The 22,280-nt window shown below is 37.1% G+C and overlaps 2 protein-coding genes across 2 annotated transcripts in view; both read left to right on the top strand.

The window, feature by feature from the left end:
- The first annotated feature begins 2,816 nt into the window (after positions 1-2,816).
- On the top strand, positions 2,817-15,303 carry LOC141428318 (CD63 antigen-like). The gene is made up of 5 exons (XM_074088253.1): positions 2,817-3,039; positions 9,303-9,491; positions 10,800-10,970; positions 13,310-13,570; positions 14,778-15,303. Exons 1-5 carry the CDS (start codon positions 2,962-2,964, stop codon positions 14,964-14,966), a joined length of 888 nt encoding a protein of 295 aa, XP_073944354.1. The 5' UTR covers positions 2,817-2,961; the 3' UTR covers positions 14,967-15,303.
- A 5,597-nt stretch (positions 15,304-20,900) lies between these two features.
- The window catches only part of LOC141427738 (CD63 antigen-like), a 7,579-nt gene continuing 6,199 nt past the window's right edge, over positions 20,901-22,280 (top strand). The window contains exon 1 of the mRNA XM_074087330.1: positions 20,901-21,011. Coding sequence (XP_073943431.1) covers positions 20,901-21,011 — 111 coding nt within the window. The remainder of the gene's footprint in view (positions 21,012-22,280) is intronic.

Below are 22,280 nucleotides of genomic sequence, written 5' to 3'. Positions count from 1 at the left end.
TCATCGTGAATGACTCTACCTATATCTGCGTAAAACACGAGACAAAAAACAAGGCTTCCAGTTATTGGCCATTACTATATGGTTGGTTCATTGCGATAACCCATTTGATACTATCAGGAGTTAATTGTTCCTTTTCGGTAAATTAAAATGTGTGTCAAAGTCATGGCTATATCTAGTGGTTACCAAGATCAGGACTGCCTTAAATAAAAACAAAAAAAATGTACACATGTAGATTGGATGACAGTGCAAGTACAGTCGACAAAAGATACCTACAACAGTCAGCAAAAATGTTGTAACGTATTAGAAGGGTCCATAATATATCGGCTCTCATAATAATCGCAATTGGCATTGATCACTTTTTACAATGTGGTCTAATTCCAAAACCATTTTGAGGAATAGGTTTATTAAATCATTTTATAACATGTTTGTAAAAAAATACTAATTGATCGTGTGTATATTTGCAAAATAACGTTTGACCTTTGTTTGACTTTCATCGTAAATAAACGTTATATAACTAATCCGCCTAATTCTAACACTGCCCAAGTGACAGAAGACAGTTTTTTTAAAATAATTGTGATGGGCAACGAAAAACGTAGTTTTTAACGCCATGGCAACTATGGTTAGCTAAGTATAATTCCGGTAACTTCTAAATAGGGTAAAAAATTTAAAACGCAGCTAAAGCCGAAATCCTTCAAATAGGTGTCTTAAATTCGCCTATTTTATGAAAATATATATAAAAAAAAACATTGTTTTTTGAGACCAATGCCAATTCATTGTATGTTTGTCATAATGCATGTTTTTCATAACTTTTTTTTCTCTGAATCCATTAATTGTTCAGAATTTTTATTACCCAAACCCATAGAGTTCTCCGAGATAACCATTTAATAATTTCTAAAAACAATATGGTGTCGACGGAAAAAAAAAGAAAAACAAAACTTATGACAAACATTATGGCTTGCGAAAATTATGAGAGTAGATGCGCACCGGTATTAGAAACTTATTATCATTCTTCAATGGTATTTTCAAATGGTGTCGGTAATTTCAGAAATCGGTCTCTTGGTATTTATTAAATGTGGCTGTAAGCACTTTGTCGCACGACGTAGTCGTAGACCTGTCGGTTTAGTAAAGTAGGTTAAGGTTACCATTATTGACATGGGCCGCAGCTAGAGGGGTGCTTACCCCTCCTGGACATACTAACTGCTACCTTTTAATTGACTACAAAACAAGGAGAAACTTCTCAGTAGGTATGGTTTTAATTTTCGACATTCAAATATGTTGACATTTTCAACGTAGATATATATTAGCTATCGATATTTTTACTCATTCGATATTTTAATCGATCGACATTTCAATCTTAGACATTTTGACCATAGGTATAACAACTTTCGATATTGTGATACAATCAATATTTTTGTTCATGAAACTACCGCGAGACTCACTCATATTAAATGATATCATAACGGATAACTCACGTCTTAAACCGAGTTTAGCTCGACATGTTTCGGGCTATTTCGTAGCCCTTCCTCTCAGGAGCACGCGACTCGGCGGACTCATTTAATATGAATATTTTTGTTTTCGATATTCAAATATGTAACCTTCACAACACATCCTCGCACATCTCTGGTTGAAACGCAGCCTTATAGTTTCAACATCTCTGTCCGTCCGTCTAAGATAAGATAGTTTAAGACTATGAAGGATATAAATATGTATGAGATAAGTAGTTTTAATCTTGGAAAATTATATAGTTCCCGCAGGATATCGACAGATGAATTCTTCGCAGGCGGAGTCGATTTTATTGCTAGTAGGGCGTTTGTTCGAGCGTTTCAATCGCCTCATTTATCTGGTCACTTTTTTAACGAATTGGCTGTAGATTTTGATGTCTTTTTCGATTATGTGTTTACCCCTTTATTCATAAACGACAATCAAACCTATTTTAGTTAAAATGCCGCTAAAATTCGTTTGTCCTTATATTTCACTTCGACATTTGTATTTGTTAGAAAGGGACAAAGCATTTGTTAGTTAACATAGGCTTGTTAAGTTTTATGAATAAGGGGGTTAGAGTTCCTGTATTTCTACCAGATAACTAAAACACTGTATCAAAATATTCGGCCATTGTGTCAGAAAAGTGTCCAGAAAATTGAGACGGTTGAAACGCTGGCATAAATGCCCAGTAATCGTATCGTACCAATTGACTTAAATAGTCCCAAAATAAACATAAATAGTTTGATTTTCATAGAGCAGCCATGCAACTTGCATGTGTATTGCGATTGTATAAACGAGCGTCACCGGAGCGTTTAAAAAACGCGGTGCGAAAGCCCTTAGATTCATACTTAAATACGTATTGAACACCCAAGGCTTAAAATAGAAGAGTATTATCTGTTTCCTTTCCCAACTCACGATTTTCCCTGAAACCATATTTTTTTTTACGGAACTTTCATTAAATAAACCTTACCTACGTACTGTGTTCTAAAAACATAAATACTCTTTTCTTTTCTTCGAAAAATTGTTGGTTTCGGAGAAAATTGAGCGTTGGAAAAAAACAGTTTGGCAAATGAAACATTTGGGGATAATATTTCTGCGAAAAGGCATATCTAACAGAGGAGCTACTCTGTAAAACTTTATTTGTATTTTCCGTGTGAGGAAGCAAACTCATAATGCACACACCCCAGTGGAGCACATATGTTCAAATACTAATAATAAAGTTGAAGAAATCTATAAAAATCTTTAACTCAACGGCACGTCTGATATTGAAATAGTTCTTTTGCCTTTTCCGCAATATTTCCCTACGGAACGCTAATACCGTACTCGTTTTCCACGGCACCGGCAGTCGCACCGTGCGGTTCGCCCCGAACGGGTATCGCTATCAATACTTACCTCTTATCACTTCGCTGATAAGCCACCTTGCGTTAGTACTTGTATACCTGTGCAGTTGAACGGACTGTTGACGTGAAACAATCCAAAATGGGGGTCCAGAACAATAACGAAGTGGGGATGAAATGCATTAAGTACATGTTACTGTGTGTGACGGCGATATTTGTGGTGAGTTGGAGTTTTAAAGTATACTTATTTGTTCTAAAGTGAAGAAAATTCTCGATTTTTTTTGTTGCGTTGTACTGCTGACAAAGAAGGCTAAGTACCTAGTCTAGTCTAATGTTTATGACGTCACAAGGTCGCTCATAATTTAATAAAGCTGTGGAGTCGAACGACATCACCATTATATTTGTGTCGTTTGGAATTATATGTACATGTCTATGTATTACCGACATATACTTAACTTGTCGCGTAACTTATTGGTCGAATTCGTTTTGCACGCCGAGTAAAGGTCGCGCCAGACATCTCTAATATGACAAAGTCACAAGCGCAAAAAGAGTTGTAGGTGTACCCTTTATGTAAACATGTTAGCAAGGCAAGAAGGATAAAACCCGTGACTTTGATTGCGGTTGGAACGACCATATATATTTTATTTAACCACAAAGTGGTGTCTGTGTGCATTTGTGCGTGTTTGTTTAGGTTAAGGCTACAGAGATGACCTTATCGCTATTTTTTCCTCGAAAAGAAATTACGTTTGATGCAATCAAACCTCACATGAATAAATAAATTATATGTCTTAGGTACCTACATGAAACTTATAATAAATACTATTCATTTTTTTACACACAAAATATTGAAAAGTTAACAAATAAATAATAGAGACAACGAAGGAACGCGCCCAGCCTCACGGAAACTCTGAGTGATATTTGAAAATATAGGTTTTTAGACTTAGAATAAGTTACTTCTATTTTTCTTTTCTTCTCCGTATGAATAAACCTAGGAAACGGGGAAGAAACCGTATTTGCTGAAATGAGTAAACAAAATGCGGCAAATCTTTTGTTAAATAAAGTGAACAAATTGGCGATAAGGAAAGAAGTAAGTACCTGATTATTACGCTTGATGAAATGAGTCAGTTTTTTTGTTATGAGCATTTATAGACGAATGAGGTGGCCTTTTCGTTTCACAAAATAATTATGTAAACTTTAAGTTACTTCGTCTCACGGAGTGAGCAAAATCTCATTTTACTCACTGATTTCTCATAGCAAAACCTGCCTGTTTGAGGTGCTGAGGTGAAAAAATATTTAGTTAGTCTGTCAGTTACATTTTCAAATATAGGATAATTATTTATTCTTTTGTTATTAATTAAACAAATAAATATGCACATAGAGTTGGTTAAAATTTCGTGTGACGTCACTCCTACGTACCTACAGGCGTACACACACTAAGGAGTGACGTCACGTGCCCCCTTTTTTGAACTTGACGCTCTTCATCTTTGTAATTTTTTGTTTGATTGTCAAAAAAAATAAGGTATTGGACCCTTATTTTATTACTGATAGTTTAACTACTCAATCGTGTGTTTTTATATACATACTCGTATAAAAGTTTTATATGAAACTGCCGGACTCGTTTCGATAAGAAATATTACAATTATTGGCGGAAGCATAAACACGGTGACATCACAAACGCAGAATGTTTACTAACACTGGTTTTGATTTGGAGTTGAGACATTTCTGTAGCCAGTATCATGCTAGCTAATGATCGTCGTTAGTGGTATTCAATGAAAACAACACCACACAATGAGTATCCACCGGAGCCTATAATAATAAAGAGTTGTATTCATAATAGACTTATTATACAACTCCGTCGACTTTTAAATTAAGAATAAGAATGCTTTATTGGCTGATAAAATAGATACACATACAGAAACACTAAAATATACACATCTATGCCTATTCCTATCAGCCAAAATGGCCGCCACTCAGCTATGTGTCGCGAAAAGATCTGAAGATGATTTCGCGACGCTGATTTTCAGTGACGCCAGTTACAATTACGCCAATTACGATTTATGATCCTGAAAAATCTTATCATAATACATGATACAAAAATCCTGTACGATAATTTAACCCACATTAAGGCTCCGTTACCACCAGAGATGTGCGAGGTTGCGTTGCGAGGAATATGTTGATGCTGTTTCCACTGCAGCTGTGCTGAGCGAGGATTGGTAAATGAAGTGTTTTTATTGGTTCATGACAAACACATTCCTCTCAACGAAACCTCGCACATCTCTGGTGGAAACGCTAGCTCAGGCTACTGGATTAATACTATGATTACATATCTATTCTGTAACTGTAAAAACAAAACATAAATAAAAATTGTATACATACATAGAAGTTGAATCACAAGAAGACTGTCTCCACACAGAAAAGAAGAAACATTGAAATTTGAAAATTAAAAAAAAAGTATAAATGTTTTTCAACTTGTATCGTATTAGCAATCAGTAGTCTTAAATGTGAGTTAAATTCACGTTAAATCATAGCATACTTTTTATTTTGGTTTTTTCACGTGATTCGGTTGGGCGCATGTAAAATACCAAAATCTAGCGACAAACATTTTGCATTGGTGTTCTCCATTAAATGTTAATGAATAATACCATGTATTTTTTGAGGATGCCCGTGAAATTTAAATAAATAAATAGGTAGCTTATACACAACCAAACACAACAGATAATGTAAGCGCGCATTCACGGTGCCGGGACTCTCCAAATGCTGTAGGTACAAAAGTGACGAATCTCGTCTGTAATTAAAAAATACACCATGTGCATAGGCCCTAAGTTTCCAGAATTTATTTTATTTTAATAGTACATAGTCATGTACTTACAGATGTTGTGAATAAACCTTTCCCATCGTATTTTATTGGAAACGTTGGTACCTATTTGTCATGCTTTAGTCAGCCTTAGTACCTTCCCATAACCGTAGGGAAGATCACATCGAGAGATTAATAATCGATATAAGTAAGTAGAGTGGTTAACACCTCAGTTAAAACTTTTATTAGATTTATTTTACACTACATTCTCTATTATAATTAAATATGTAAATAATTATTTAATACTAGCTTATGCCCGCGACTTCGTCTGCGCGGATCTAGGTTATCGCGCGGTGGCGTCCTCTACCGGAATAAAGGTATCCCATGTTGATCCTTAGGGTTCAAACTATCTCTATACGAAATTTCATCAAAATCGGTTTAGTGGTTTCGACGTGAAAGCGTAACAGACAGACAGAGTTACTTTTGCATTTATAATATTATAATATATATAAGTAGGGATTTAATTAATTAAACAAGCAAATGAAATAAATTAATGTCACATTAAAATACAAACCACACTGAATTAAATTACAAATTAAATTATATTAGGTATACTGTATAAAATATATATATTGATCGTGGGGTTATAACACGGGTTGTAACATATCAGTGGAATATGAACAAAGTAAGTAGGTGGCATGTTTGTATTAAATAAATAAATAGTAGGGTATTTATTCAATACAAACATGTCACTTACTAATACAATAATCCATTGACAGGTCCGCAGTATTCGGTAATACAGCCGAGTTCATAAACTTGTGAGCAGTGGCGGATTTATGTTTTTTAGGAGTGTAGGCCACTTTATATCCGCAAAATAATTTTCTCGTTGAAATCTGCCGCCCCTAGGCCGCGGCCGCGGCCTATTGACAAATCCAGGACTGCTCGTGAGCAAAAATTTTATCAAAAATATCTGAACACGACTCTATTTTTAACGGCGTAAAAGCGTGTTCAGATATTTTTGATTGAATTTTTGCTCGACTGTACTAGTGTGTTCCAGATTTTCACAATGGACGCGTATTATTCACTAGGTAGGATACATCTGTAGCTACATTTTAATGTCAATTCCAATGGTTGACGCGAGCGAAGCCGCGAGTAAAACCTAGTAACATAACAGAACCGTAATTAGATCGTCACTTGCCTTTAAAGGTTTATCTTTAGGTAGCAAGGTCGCGGCAACAACGGTATGAACTTAGCATTATGGATTTTCTGCCATTTATTATGCAGCAACGTAGCGTGATGTAAGAAATCGATAACATTCCACTTAAAAACTGCGCACACCTTGCCTAATGTGGTCAATTACGTTGTAACTAATATGCTTGGCGTATTTGTAAACTAGAATAGAATAGTATTTTATTTCTCTGCACTGCAAGTGATAAGAGACTAAACTTACACACAATATAAACAGAAAATAAAAAGGTACGTCATTACGAAAGCAAATAATAACCTAACCAACAAAAAGTTGGAAAACCCCCGACTTCAAAGTTCAATATCTCAAAAACGGCTGAGCCGATTTTGATGAAACATGACTAAGAACCATCGCTAGATCCCCTGATTTCAAGTAAAAAACCGCATTCAAATCGGTCCATCCGTTTAAGAGCTACGGTGCCACAGACAGACAGGCAGACAGACAGACACACCTAGCAGTCAAACTTATAACACCCCTTTTTTGCGTCGGGGGTTAAAAATAAAACAACTTATTCTAAGCCTATTATTACCTATATGTACAAATATCACCCATTTCGCTTCTATTGGGCAGAGTGCCACAGAACAAATAGGTCCTTACTGTATTTCGTATAGTTTGTCATAACATGACGCAATGCTTTTTAAGTAGTATGTAATATATGAGGAGTGACTTAAATTCTTTAAGTAAATTTTTGCTAGATAATATTTTATTGTTTATATTTGGTCAAAAACAAATCCGATAACCACGTCATTTTAAATACCATGGGACAATTGACACCAATTGACCTTGTCCCAACTAAGCATAGCTTGTACTATGGGTACCTGTTAGCAGCGGACAACCCGTCGTCGTCGTACTTCATCTCACTGTAGTTATACTTATGTTTTCTTTATGTGAGCCATCGCGCTGTTGGTACTTTAGGCATCACGTTTATTGTTATTTTAGATTTTATATTTCATGTATTGTTTGTTAATGTTTTCCTTAACAAAAATTTAAATGGCGTTTTAAAAAGCTGGACCATTTAACCAATAATCAACCAACCTCCAAAACGAATAACCGAAAAAGTTCCGCTGTGACACGGACACGAACATTACTTAATTGTTAATTATTTAATGTCTATCGCACAACGTAAAATTTCCATACCATTTTTAACTACATCGGTAGTCAAAGTATCCTTCTTTTGAATATGTAAGATCGGTCTGCAGTAATACCAAATTTTCACGTGAATCGTCCAAGTACGTATAGATTCAAATAGATTGCGGGCTTCCGAACCAGTTATGATGTGTTGGATTATTCGAAAATAAATGTATCGCTACTCGATGATTTAACTAGTAACGTGAAAACACTGCTCAATCCTATTGACAATACATGTTCCAGTGATTTCCTACGAGTAAAATGTGGGCTTAATTTAGGCCTTACTGCGGATATTGTGATTTCCCTGTAATCATTTTATCAAGTAAATGAAGCATGTATAAAAAGTAAAAGCAAAAACCTACTTTTGTTTGACTAGGACATGCTCAGATTAGATATGCATTATCGGAAATATTCGATATCAACCCACATTTATTAACGACAACAACATACACAGTTTAACCAATTCAGGGATTTACCTGAAACTTATATATCATATAAGACGACCAGATGGCCTAGTGGTTAGAGAACCTGACTATGAGCTTGAGGTCCCGGGTTCGATTCCCGTGTCGGGGCAGATATTTGTATGAAAAATACGAATGTTTGTTCTCGGGTCTTAGGTGTTTAATATCTGTGTATTTAAGTATGCATCTATATAATTATATTTATCCGTTGCTTAGTACCCATAACACAAACTTTGCTAAACTAACTTTGGGACTAGGTCAATTGGTGTGAATTGTCCCGTGATATTTATTTTATTTAATTATTTATATAGTTATAGTTATTTTGAATCTCATCCCGTTAAGAATTATTAATGCGACACACCACCGATATAAAGTCGTGGTTTGACCTGGCCCTATACTAAGAAGTGCAAAATTCGACCTTCGTATCTTGCCGTCCCGCTAACGCTAATAGTATTTAATACGAGAGTGAGAGGGACGGTACGATACGAACTTCGATTACCACAACAGGGTTACTCTGGTGACGACATAGAAATTCCGTGTATACTATTGTATTCATTTTATATGTTTCAAGTTAGTTTTCTGTTTCGAAAGGATGATTTAAGCAAAAGAGAGTAATCTAACATAAAAAAAATCTTAAATATAGCAACAATAAATTAATTTCTGTCTTTATTTAAAAGTTACTAACCAGCTTACACTTCTTAATTTTATGTAATGTTATGTTTTAGAGGAAATTTGATTTGACAGAAAGACAGGCAGACAACGGAGTGATTCTAAATGGAAACCGTTTTTTCAATCGAATATTGAGTCGAATGGCACGTCCGATGACGATCGATAATTCAACATGTTCATTCCAGATCACATCGGCCCTCATAATCTCTGTGGGCACGACGATCTACGCGATCTACCATGACGTGTCCTTCTTCCTGGACCAGCACTTCTTCTCGCCGGCCACGCTGGTCATCGTCATCGGAGTGCTGATGCTGTTCGTGTCCTTGTTTGGATGCGTGGGCGCATGGCGCGAGAGCACGTGCTTGGTTAACATCGTGAGTATTAATCCCTCGTTTGTACTCTCTTGTTTTGTTGTTTTCTTTTTGTATTATTTTTATGTTTTATGTACAATAAAGTATTTACATACATACATACATTAATGTGATAGGTATTGAATCAATTTTTCATTCTTCATTGTAGGAAAAGCAAATGATACTAAGGGGCTGTTTCACCATCCACTGATTAGTGTTAAGTGACGGTTAAATGTGATGCCGTCTCCGTCTATTCGAACAAAACAAATAGAGAGCTAGTAATAGCTGCAATACACAAAGCTAGTTGTTCAAGCCAGGATAGCAAGCTAGTGCTTGCTACTAGTCCACCAGAGTCCGAGAGCCGGTTTCCCGACAATCAATGGTGTTTTGAGACGGATCCGGGAGCTGGACTCACGACACGTCACCGGGAGCCGGAGCCGGTCTCCCGACACCCGAAGGGCTATCTTGGGCTGACTTGAAAAACCAGCCTCGTGTCTCCCGGCCATACTTCTGATGTTTAAAGTAGATGACTTCTTGGGGATAACAGAAACATAACTACGACGCTCAGCAGCGCGTGATAGTCTGGTACCAATTAAGCCTCTGGTAGTCAAAAAACTGGACAACTGATGGAAAGAAAAACAATTGCACAATAATGCTATGGTACCCTTCGATAAATATAAAATAAGTCGTAGAAACAAGTAAAAGTACTCGTAGCACTTCTATCCCGCTACGACCGTAGTACCTCTACGGTGGGCTACGACGCGTAGAAGCCCCATAGAACGGGATAGTTTAGTTAGTAAAGTTGGGAATATTCATTTTGATTTATTTTATAAAGAGGTAGGTACCTAAAAATGATATAATCTAAAACTTAATCGTGTGGCTAACGTCAGGTTAAGTTACCTATATTTTTAAACGAGGGATTCTTGTTTTATATTTATTTATTTCGGGGATCTCGGAAGGCTTTCAGGGGCGAACAATTGGTAGCTCCGATATCTGTATCATCATCATCATCAGTGATAGTTCAGCGGTGTCGTACTGAACTTGCAAACTGGAGATTTCAAACTTAGTTTTGACTCGACTTAGTTTCAGATTTACTTTTTGAGCATTGTATATGTGTCATTATTGTTTCTATCCACTATTTTATTGTACACTATTTTCCGCAAATAAATGAATTATGAATTATGAGCTTATTAAAACACGTATTTTCTCCAAAAACACGATATAAAAAAAAACCTATAGAAAACATAGCGTGGTCCAATTAAGTGTTTGTCCAACAAAGTATTCTATCAAATGTTTTTCGATGAAACGTCACTTCACCAATTTGTCATCCAGTTCGCAGTGATCCTGAGCCTGGTGTTCATCCTCGAGATCGCAGCGGCCATTGCAGCGTACACCCTGCGCTCGCAGGTCATCGACATGCTAGATGAGCGCCTGCGCAACTCTATGCCATACTACTACCGAAATCTCGAGGTCACTGACGCCTTCGACTTCATTCAGAGCCGGGTGAGTGACATATAAACAACTTTTGCTACTCGTGTACAGTCGCCATCAGATATTTCGGGGCGGCCAAGGTGAACAAAAATAGCGAAACATGCTGGTAATAGAGTGCATGTGCCGATATTTTGGACTACCTTGGCAGCTCGAAATATGTGGTGGCAGCTGTACCTACTTAAATCTGCAAATTATCATATCAGTTCATAAATAAAATCACACCAAAAGTCTTTGTCTGTCAACATATAATGTATATATGGTACTGGTTATACTCGTAACATCGACGAAATCACTAAATGTATAAGTTCTTAATTGAGCCGGCCCCATAAAAACAATTCAATCAGAGATTTGGAGGGCTACTACGAAATCCGAAATTCGTATCGTGCCATTCCTTTCTTTCACTCTTCTGTTAATTAAATAATTACTTTTAATGTGAACGTAACGATACGACACGATTTTCGAACTTCGTACTCATAGTTTAAGGCCAAGCGTTATTTCACAGGTTTCAGACCTATCACGTTTCGTTTTATTCCTGTGTGGCAAAAAAAAATACACCTTGATCTTCATTTTTCTGTAGACGTTATAAATGCCATCATATTACGTAATGTGACCTTGTTCCATACAGTCTTTTCATTAGTGTTGGTAATTAGGGAGTCTATGCCAATGACATAGAACAACAAACCAATTTACAGGTTAAGCGTAGATATGACGATGCATAGTCCTTAAAAACACACAAATCACACAAACCCAACTATCAACATCACCACACAACACTGACGCGTTTCTAACTCAACCAGAGTTCATCTTCAGATCAACATAACCGTCCACGTTCGACATAGATCACACATTATGATTTCAATTTGCATGGATTTAAGTGACTTCCATATGCGTCGATACATATTTTACACGTTAATGCAGTCACATGTCTGCTGATAATGATGCCATTCGCGTAAAAGGTTTTTTATCATCACTGTAACTTTCCCCGTGTTACGGCTGTTATAATATAATCATGATCATGAAGGCCTTTAGACAATGTATAGGTTGGCAATGTAAAACGAAGGGTATATGCAGTATTTTTGTTTTCTGTTAGGGGTTTTATGTGTATAAATTATACACAAATTTAACTTGTCCGGAAAGATTAAAGACTATCAAGAATATTTAAGTGAATTAAAAAATGTCCCGACGTGTTACAAAATAGGTAACCCGTAAAAATCTATGTAAGATTAAATACATAGATAATTTAACAGAGGGGTAATACCTATTTTAAGACTCTGTCGTTTCGCGGATATTAGGTAAAACTGTGTATAAACATTCCATACTGAAATATATATTGCATATCAATGAAAAAAATACTGAAATTTGGTTTGGTTCCCGAACCGAGTACATTTTTTTTAAATTTATGCAGTTTTTATTGCCACTAAAATGGATGAAATGGTGCCGGAAAACATATTTGTATGTTTAAAGGCCTACGCTAGCTGACGCGGTTTGCACGGAGGGGGTGGATGCCTATGAAAAATAATTATGAGCTGTCCTACCTGCACGCGTCACGTGCGACGGATTTTACCTGCGCCCGCGCCAGCTAGTGTAAGCCTTTATAGTTTCAGACTTGCCCATACCAACCGATCTAAATGTGCCACCTAATATACAGGGCGTCCCACGTCTATGCCACATGGAGGGGAAGTACCTTAAATCTTGTAGATAGACAATTTTACTGAAAGGAGGCTTTATTTTAATTTTAAAAACAATTTTAACTTCGTTCAAAGATTTTTGAATAATTGCCTGTCTGAACCGAGAATCGAACCCGCCAAATGGTAAAAAAACACCCGTATTTTTACTACACCGATCGAAAGGCTCAATCAGAAGGATTATTTTGTTCCAAGTATTTATAGCATCTTAAATAAAAGGAAGACCATGAAATTTTACATTTAAAATTTCAGGAAAATGATTACTGACCTTATTATTTAGAAGCACACCAAAGTCAAAGAAAAGGTAAGTATTCATTTTCCTGAAATTGTAAATGTAAAATTTCATGGTCTTCCTTTTATTCAAGATTCTGTTACTTGGAAAAAAATAATCCTTTTGATTGAGCCTTTCGATCTGTGCAGTAAAACTACGGGTGTGTTTTTTACCATATGGCGGGTTCGATTCCCGGTCCAGACAGGCAATTATTCAAAAATCTTTGAATGCAGTTAAAATTGTTATTAAAATCAAAATAAAGTTTCCTTTTAGTAAAATTGTCTATCTACAATATTTAAGGTACTTCCCCTCCATGTGGCATAGCCGTGGGATGCCCTGTATAACCAGTTATAAAGCACGGGTAAATTTATAACCCCTAATTTTCCCTCTTCCAGCTGAACTGCTGCGGCATTGACAGCTATACCGACTGGCGCTACATCGACCCCCCCACCGGCGTGTCTGGCATCACCGCCATCCCCGACATCACGGTGCCCAACTCCTGCTGCGCCGAAGCTCACTACTCTGTAGTCGAAAACGCGACCGTGGCTGAGTGCACCAAGCTGTACGCTAACGGGTGCCTTCCGAGGCTGATATACTTGGTGTACCAGAGCGCTGGGTTGCTCGGAGCTGGGGCCTTGACTATTGCCTTCATTCAGGTTAGTGTTTAATATGATAGTCTTAATAAAACTATTTAGTCCATCAGTTCCATTATCTGAATTTTTCTTTTATCAATTAACCAAAACGTGGATGATCGCGACGGGTACACTACATAAATACGTAAAACGAAATTCCGAAAGTCGGAATCACGAACTTCAAAATACCGATTTTTATAATTCCAAATGTTTTAAAACTCGTAATATGACTATTCTGATTCTTAATAAATCTGAAAATTAAAAATACCTAATTACTAAAATACCGATTTTCAAAATTCCGAATATCATTACACCGATCAATAATAAATCTCGACTTATTAACTGAAGCTATGTAGATTAGATTGGCCTAAAACAGTATTTACTGTTATTGATTTTCAGTACCTAATGTGACACAAGGTCGACGGAGCTCCGCGAAGCGGAGCTCCTATTCCGCGCAGTTATGGCGCTTCGCGCCTTGTCGCAATTCTAACCTAACCTAAGTATGCGGGTCAATTTATCTAAATTGATTGATTCGAAATTCAAAATTCGAAATCAAGATTCCGATTATAAAAAAAAATACTTATATATATTTTTTTTTAATGTACGTTAACAATATCTTGTTCAATCAATATTGAACGTAGCCTAGCTTAACTAAAACTAACGTAGCCTAATAAGAGAACTTGTGTTGGAGATGTGTTTTTGTTCCTTCAGGGATTAAAAGTTAATCGAGAGGTATGACGATATAACTTTGATATTATTTATCATGTCTATTACTTAAATTAGAGTTATTTCTGTATATCGCGTGCCTTGTATGATTTGTTTAGATTACTTGCATGCGACGGAAAAATTAAGTAAGCAATTGAAGGTTAAGAATTTTTTTACGGCATAAATGTTAAAGAAGCGAACTCTGTCTTTAGCCTGTATTAATAAATTACCTATTTACTTAGCTTTACAATTGCTTACGTATCAATGTAGGTTAGGTACAATCAAATTACAATTGGTACAGATTGACGAGGCACCAAATAATTTAGTGAATGAATGATGATTTGAGACATCATGCAGTATAAAAAATAATGTCTACGTTAGTAGTACCTGCATGTTTGCATACTGAAGCCGCGAAAATGCAGCGAAACAGCCAAATTCCATGTGAATTTACATCAATCTTGTGCCAGCTCTTTTGTACGAATAGATAGACTGATGATAAACCAACTTTATTTTTCTCTGCTTCCAGTTAATCGGCATCGTGTTTTCGTTCTCGCTGGCCAGTTCTATCCGCAAAGCCAAGTCCGAGCGCGAGCGCAGACGCCTCGAGATCCAAGAGCGCGTGATCAACGCCCACACCTCTCTCAACCCTAACGAAGAAAAAATAAAACCCATTGTCTATGTCCCGTTCTACGGGCAGACTCAAACCGCCGCATAAAAAGCATTGCCTGTATGCAGTTTTTTTTTGTTTTATCGATATTTTTTAGAGCTTAAAATTATGGTTCCGTCCTTTAAATAAATATCGTTAAAATAAATCAGTGTGTATTTTATAAATTAGGAATCACATTTTATTCTATGCAACACGTTAGCAATAGGATATGATTTGTGAAATTGCGATGTAATTTTGTATTGAGGCCAAAGTATTTGGAGTGAAGAGATAAAGTTTCTTTTTAATATCAATCTTAATCTATGAATAGGTATCTTTAATAAAAGATAATATAATTAAGTTTACAAATTGTAAAATATTTTTATTAAATAAAATACCTAGTCACGCAGTTTTATTTTTAAAAGGAACCTTATTTCTAAAACTAAAGTCGTAAAACCGATGATGTGGCTATACCACTCTTTTGTCCCACAGGAACTGATCAGGCTTTAGAGAAGATAAATGAGATCTTGAGATCATTGCGTGCTGGTCGGTTAGGAACAACCTTGTTTTAATCCTTCCAAATCCCATTTGTCATAATGGGTAGTAAATGGCAGCGTAAAAGGATTAGTGAACAGGAGCCGGTTGTTCATATAGGAATGGTACCAGTCACACACGTAGAGGAAGTAAAAAAATCTAGGCCTAATAATGGATGGAGAAATGCGGTATATGGAACACATAAATATTAAATACGAAATGCCTTTTTTAGACTTAAGTCACTGTACAGACTGCGGAAGTACTGTCAGTGAGGGTCAGAGAGATTCTTGTCGAGGCCTTAGTCTTATCGCAGCTCAACTACGGTGACACCGTATATGGAGAGGCTTTTGTGTAAACGAAAGCATCTATACAGCGCGTACAAAATGCATGTATACGCTTTTGTTATGAGATACCGAGGCGGGCACACATCACACCATATCTAAACAACAGAGGAATCCTTAACATGGCCAACCGAAGACACCTGCACTGGCATTCGTGGTTCGGAAGTAATTGAATTCCAGACGCCAAGGTATCTGTATGACGAACTAAAGTGGGTCAAAGACGCGCGTACAAGACCTCTCAGAAGCAATAGAGAAACCAAACTCAAGGCACCACAGCACAAGACCGCGTTATTTAGAGGGGTTTCAAATTTGCCGCAACAAAAATTTGGAATGACTTGCCACCACCAATACGGGAACCCATGGCTTTGTTGACATTCAAGAAACGAGTTAAGGCTTACCTCCTGGAGAAGCAAAGGCAAGGATGACCCCCTCTTGATTAAACATTTAAGATTTGAACTGACAGATAAGAACGTAGAACTCAACGGGATCATTACAATTTACCCTCTCAAAGCATGCTACAGACACACACACACACACACACGCCACACACACACACACACACACACACAACACACACACACACACACACACACACGCAACATACATATTAAAATAGATTGCACAGTGTTGTTGTTGTTTTTTTTTTTATTATTATTGTTTTTTTTTTGTTACTTTCGCTCTTTAAATTACTTCTCTTTTTTTTTAATATGTTAGTATTAGTTACGGCCACCCCTGCAAAGGGTCCGGGCTGAAAACCAGCGCTGGTAACTAATGCCAGCACTTGCTGAGACCGGCACCCATTGTCAAGTGTAGACCTATTTGTTCCAAATTAGAATATGCGTATTTTTGTATCCACTTGTTTACCTATACTTGGCAATAAAGAGTTTTATTATTTATTATTATTATTAAAACAATAGTGGTGTGGTTGATTTTATAGCTATCCCGTAGGAACTATGCATTTTCCAGGATAAGACTACATACTTCCTATGTCCGTACACCGCGACGCCCCTGGAATAGAACGCACTCCAGACTAAAATAAATGCCACATACACACGAGCATTTTCCATCACCACCCCAGCCTATACGACCCACTGCTGGGCACAGGCCTCCTTTCAGAATGGGCCATAGTTCCCACGTAGGCCCATACAAATTCAACATTGTCACAACTCATTATTTGCAATACAAAATCGATGTGAGAATCGCGTTTTGGCAGTTCATTAAAAGTACGTCAATTGATTGGTGGTATTAGTATCAAATATTCAATTATTTTGATGAAGCATGTATGTTCACATAGGTATGCATTCGTAAAACAAACACTAACACAATATGCACTAGGTACCTAAAGGCGAATTTTCAACAAACAAAATGGGATTGATAGCGAGTAAGCCAACTGATAAGCTATCACGACAGATAAGGCGGATGAAATCATTAAGTATGGTGAAACTAGTATGCATACACTTAATCCGTCTATCCCACTAGTCCCATTGAGTAGTCCCATCATGGGACTACTGAGACGATTATGTCCCAGTAGTCCCATGGGACAAGTGGCACTAATATTTTTATCATATTATTGTCCCAAAAGTCCCATTACCGTCATGCTCAAATGGAACTCATAATGGGTGCGATCACAGTAGGACACTTTTTAGAAAAAAATGTGCGGTATGATTATTATTGAAATTAAATGGTTTTAACTTAATATTACATTATTTATTACAGCATATTTGCTGTCACTACATGTAAAAGTTGAAATACGCTCTTCAATATATTTGTGAATTTTGGCAGTAGCCTAGTTTTAATGGGGGGGAGGCGGACTAAACGGTTGATTAATGAAGCTTACTCAAATTTGGTCCAGGCTCAAGGTTTGCCAACGTGCATTGGAGCGCAGTATTTTGGGTGTTCGTAGGACTGATCTCATTCAGAAACACCGAACTGCGATCCAAAACCCGCGTTGCAGATGTAGGCGTCAAGACCGCTAAGCTTAAGTAGGACTGGGCTGGTCGTCTTTGCCGCATGCATCCACAACGATGGACCCGCATTGGGTACCCATTGGCTACCCTTGGGATGGCCATTGAAACAGAGGCAGACCGAAGAGGAGATGGCGGGACGACTTGGACGCATATCGAGTGGAGTAGCAGGGAGCATGCTTTTCTCAGCACTAGGACACTTTAGCGGGCTAAAAAAATTGTAGAATATTAATACGGTCGTTCAGTAGACGTCTTTCGGCTGACATGATGAATAGGGTAGCAAGATTACCTACAATATCTACGCGTATGACAGCGCAGCGGTGGAGCTGCTGTTGACAGTTTGTTTGTTTGTTTATACTTAATCTTTATTGTACACAAAGATCAATATCTCAAAAACGGCTATCGATGCAAACGGCTTCGATGAAACATCTAAGAACAATTGCTAGAAAACCTGATTTCAAATAAAAAACCGCATTCAAATCGCTCCATCCGTTTAAGAGCTACGGTGCCACAGACAGACACACAGACACACAGTCACACATAGCAGTCAAAGTTATAACACCTCTTTTTGCGTCGGGGGTTAAAAACAGGAAAAACAAAACGGTTATATACCTACTATTATCTGAATTTATTATTTACATTACTAACTAGGTATATTAATGCTGAAGTGTTATAAAGTTCCCAGTTCAAACATGAAATGAAAATTAGATTAAAATGTCCGATGAAGATGCAGGTGCACTAGAAACGTGATTGACGTTTAATTTTTGAAGAAGGCACCTTTATTTACATATTTGGTAATTAATCACTCGTGTTGGTAAACCTCATTATCGGTATAGAATCTCAGCACCTGGGCGACCGAGCTTTGCTCGGGCTTAAACTTGATAATAAGCGTTTTCCCAGAGATAAGACCAAGCTATTTCGATATGTCCACGAAAACCGAAACGAAAACCTCATCGTACTTATAGTTTTTTTTTATTAATTTTGTTTTGAAACCGGCAACGTACAAATTTGTCACATTAGCCCATAGGGCAAAACATTAAATAACCAGAAAAAATTCCCGTGTCATACTTGCTCAGGTTGGCTGCTGCAACCAACGCCTCTAATAAATGTTGGGCATCTTCTGTCGTACCGCACAATTCACAATTTGGTGAATCACTTTATTCATCTGATGTAAAAACTTATTAAGAGGAACATGCCCGGTGCGCAGTCTGTGTGCTGTTACAATGTTAATCCTTCCTAAACTAATATTTTGAACTCTAAATGCACTTACCTATCCAAATACCCTTTTCTCGTGAACTTTCATCAAAATACTCTTTCCAAATTTCATGGCATTTAATTTTGAATTTATTCGTCGCCTCTAAAGAATATGGTTATAAATTTCGTGACCTTCCACGATACCTTTTTTAGCCAAATTATCTGCTTCCTCGTTACCTCGCAATCCAATGTGTGCAGGCACCCATTGAAATCGCAAATTAATCAATTGCAAACGGATAACTTTATCTAAAATTCATAAGCTACAGTACCCCTCTGTATCCAGCAACACTACGAGCTAAATGTTGTAACGCATTTTACTATCTGTGTATATTACAGCCTTCCTAATACCTTTGTCTTGAATATACTGTTACGGCGGTGGGTTGGGTGTAAACTTCGATCATGCTTTTCGACCCCTTGGAGGCGTTTTCAGTAGGCTGGAATACGGTTTCAGGCCGTTTCAGAGGATGCTCTAGCACATATAAGTTTATCAAATTTACCCAAGTGGCCATCGTTTTCAGGCGCCTGAAACATGTTTTCAGTCCGTTTCAGGCCAACCTCTATCCGATGACGCCATAACCTGAAAACCGTTTTCAGGGGTTTCAGGACCCCTTATGGGCCTTTGAAGTACATTTCAGTATATGGCGAAATTTTCAATAGGAGTGAAAGAGAGCACGATTAGAAAGAGACAGCTATACTGAGAATTCGAGAAGGTGTGTGACAAGGATAGCCTGTATGTGTGAAGAGAAACAGAGTGTGATCCTGTTTCCGAATATTCTAGTAACTGTGTGAGAGAGATAGCACATGAAAGAGACAGACACTCTACTCGTTTCCGGAACATTCGAGATGTAGGTATGACATCCTAGCTGGACTGGACCGATTCACCGGGGTATATAAGCCGGGCGAGGTTGCGGCGGAGACAGTTTCGAATGCGATACTGAGAGATAACATCGAAGATAATCAAAGCGACAATGAGTTTTAGAGTGCGAAATTACTGTAACTGTTTTTAAGTGTTTTGTAAAGTTAAGTAACAGTGTGAAAATAAATCCTACTCTTATTCATCGGTGTTAAAGTGCTTTTAATCACGAACCCACCCACGAACGTAACAATACGATATTGCACTAGAAATTGCAATAAGCTCAACTGTCATAACACTAACATTCCCTACAACTTTAAAGATATTACAATTCTGATTATTTAGGGAGCCAATTGGATCATAGACCTAAAGAAATCATGTTATATATTAGTAACAAAATAACATTTACATCGATAGTAACGATATACAGCTATATTTCCAAAAACATAAACACAATATAATATAAATAATACAATAAATCTACAAAACTTCTAATGTATTTAGTTAAAAGTATCAGAAAGTTTCAATGCCGTTAATATTTAATTAACTATCCATGCCATCGAGTTAGTAAATATTTAAATCAATAATAGGTAGATATACAATCAAGTAGGTCAGACCAGGGCATTTCAGGGTCATGTTGAAATGGCCACGACCTGGCCGGTACAGTGCACCGTCAACCGGCGGCTGTATAACCGTGTCCATAAACCATAGCCTACAAGAAAAACAAAACAATCTGTTTCCAACTGGCTGGATATAAAGTAAAGAATACAATTTTTAAACATCGAACGTTACTTAATGCTCTTGAAAACTGTACACAAATATAGCGTGACTAAATATAACGCCGTGAACGTCAACTTTATGACTTTAGCGTTTTCTAATATGAATAGTTATTCTGTAGATGTGAACTAAGTGGCAATTACCTACCCATTGTCTCCGTTCGCAGTGCGCGAAGCCGCGGATAACGTTATCAGTACCGTCACGACATTATCAACTAGATATCCATTCCTAAAACCCTGCAGTTAATGTTCAGGTTCGATAGTGGTTTAAAGTGATTACCAAAATGTCTAATGAAGTGCCGTACGCGGAAAAAATGAAGTTCACAAAGACTGAAACCGAGTACAATCTGAAATCTATAAGGTTTCTGCTGCTGACGATCACGACCATGTTTATCGTAAGTACCTAAACGGGTTTATTTTTCGTACATTTTGTTTGCTATGTAGTGGAAACAACAAACGTTTTGTTTCATTAGAACGTTAGGAGATTATAATCGTGCGATTTATTAATTATGGAGCTGAATGTAATATTATAGAAACTGAAACACGAGAGCATATTGCGCAGTAACCTTATGGTGCCGTTAAGGGTTCAAGTCAGGGCATGAAGCATTACTAAACAATATATTTGGTAGCGGTCCAAGTGGAAGGGGGGGGGGTCATGGGGCAACACCCACCACAAAATCGTACCTACTTATAGGTAGTCTTCAAAGTGAATATATGTACATACTATACATTAATTTGTATCCAAGTATTCATGGTGGCGAAACAGTAGATTGTACAACAAGAGCATAAAACGAGCCATTTTACCCGAGACGTTCATATAGCCACCCGAGCCGGTACAGCGAGGGTGGATAGACATGTCGAAAGGAAAATGGGTTTAATGCTCGAATTTTACACTGCTTTTCATTTCGATTGCGAGGAGATGAAATAATAACAGAGGAAACATTGTTCACATACTAGGTACCTTTTATTTTTCATGCATTGCTAATATACTTATAAATATTTCGTTTTATTAATTTATTTAAATGATTTTTAGCTTTATACAAACTAAAAACTATGAAAAATTCATTTACTTTACTTTATTCCTAAGGTTGGTAATGTGTAGTAATAACCTGGATAACTTTACTGGTTGGTGTATATTCTAAGATTTCATTGTAATTAACCATATTGTACCGTTTGTACTCAAATAAACATTAAAACATTTTTTTTGTGGCTGTTTAGGCCTGATTGCCTTGGTCTTAGACGAAGATTGTACTTTATGCACTAGAGCATAAAAGTCATTTTATGTCGTCCAAATCCAGCATCAACACGAACTTTACGAGCATGAGAAGTGAAAAAGGTGTTTTCATACAAATCGCAGTAGCCGAAAAACCTATAGGGTAGGTACTTTCGGTATTCCTAGAAACTTGAAATGATTTATTGTGGCAACCTGCTTTTGATGTAACCATCAACCAAATATGTGGTCTACCACCCTAAAGTTGATAATCGTTTGCATGTCACAAAACAATAATGCCTCGACTTTAGTGACATATTTATTAGACCACTTATTTGGCTGATGGTACCTACTTTTAAACTGTTTAAATACAATTCTTTTTGCATAATAGGTACGTACATATACCTAGTGCCAAAGTGACATCCACGAAGACGCGTGATTTTGTCAAAATTAG

The sequence above is a fragment of the Choristoneura fumiferana genome, chromosome 5 (genome assembly GCF_025370935.1).
Source record: "Choristoneura fumiferana chromosome 5, NRCan_CFum_1, whole genome shotgun sequence".
Taxonomy (NCBI): Eukaryota; Metazoa; Arthropoda; class Insecta; order Lepidoptera; family Tortricidae; genus Choristoneura; species Choristoneura fumiferana.
Note: the sequence above shows the minus strand (reverse complement) of the source record. Positions and strands in the feature narration are given on the sequence as shown.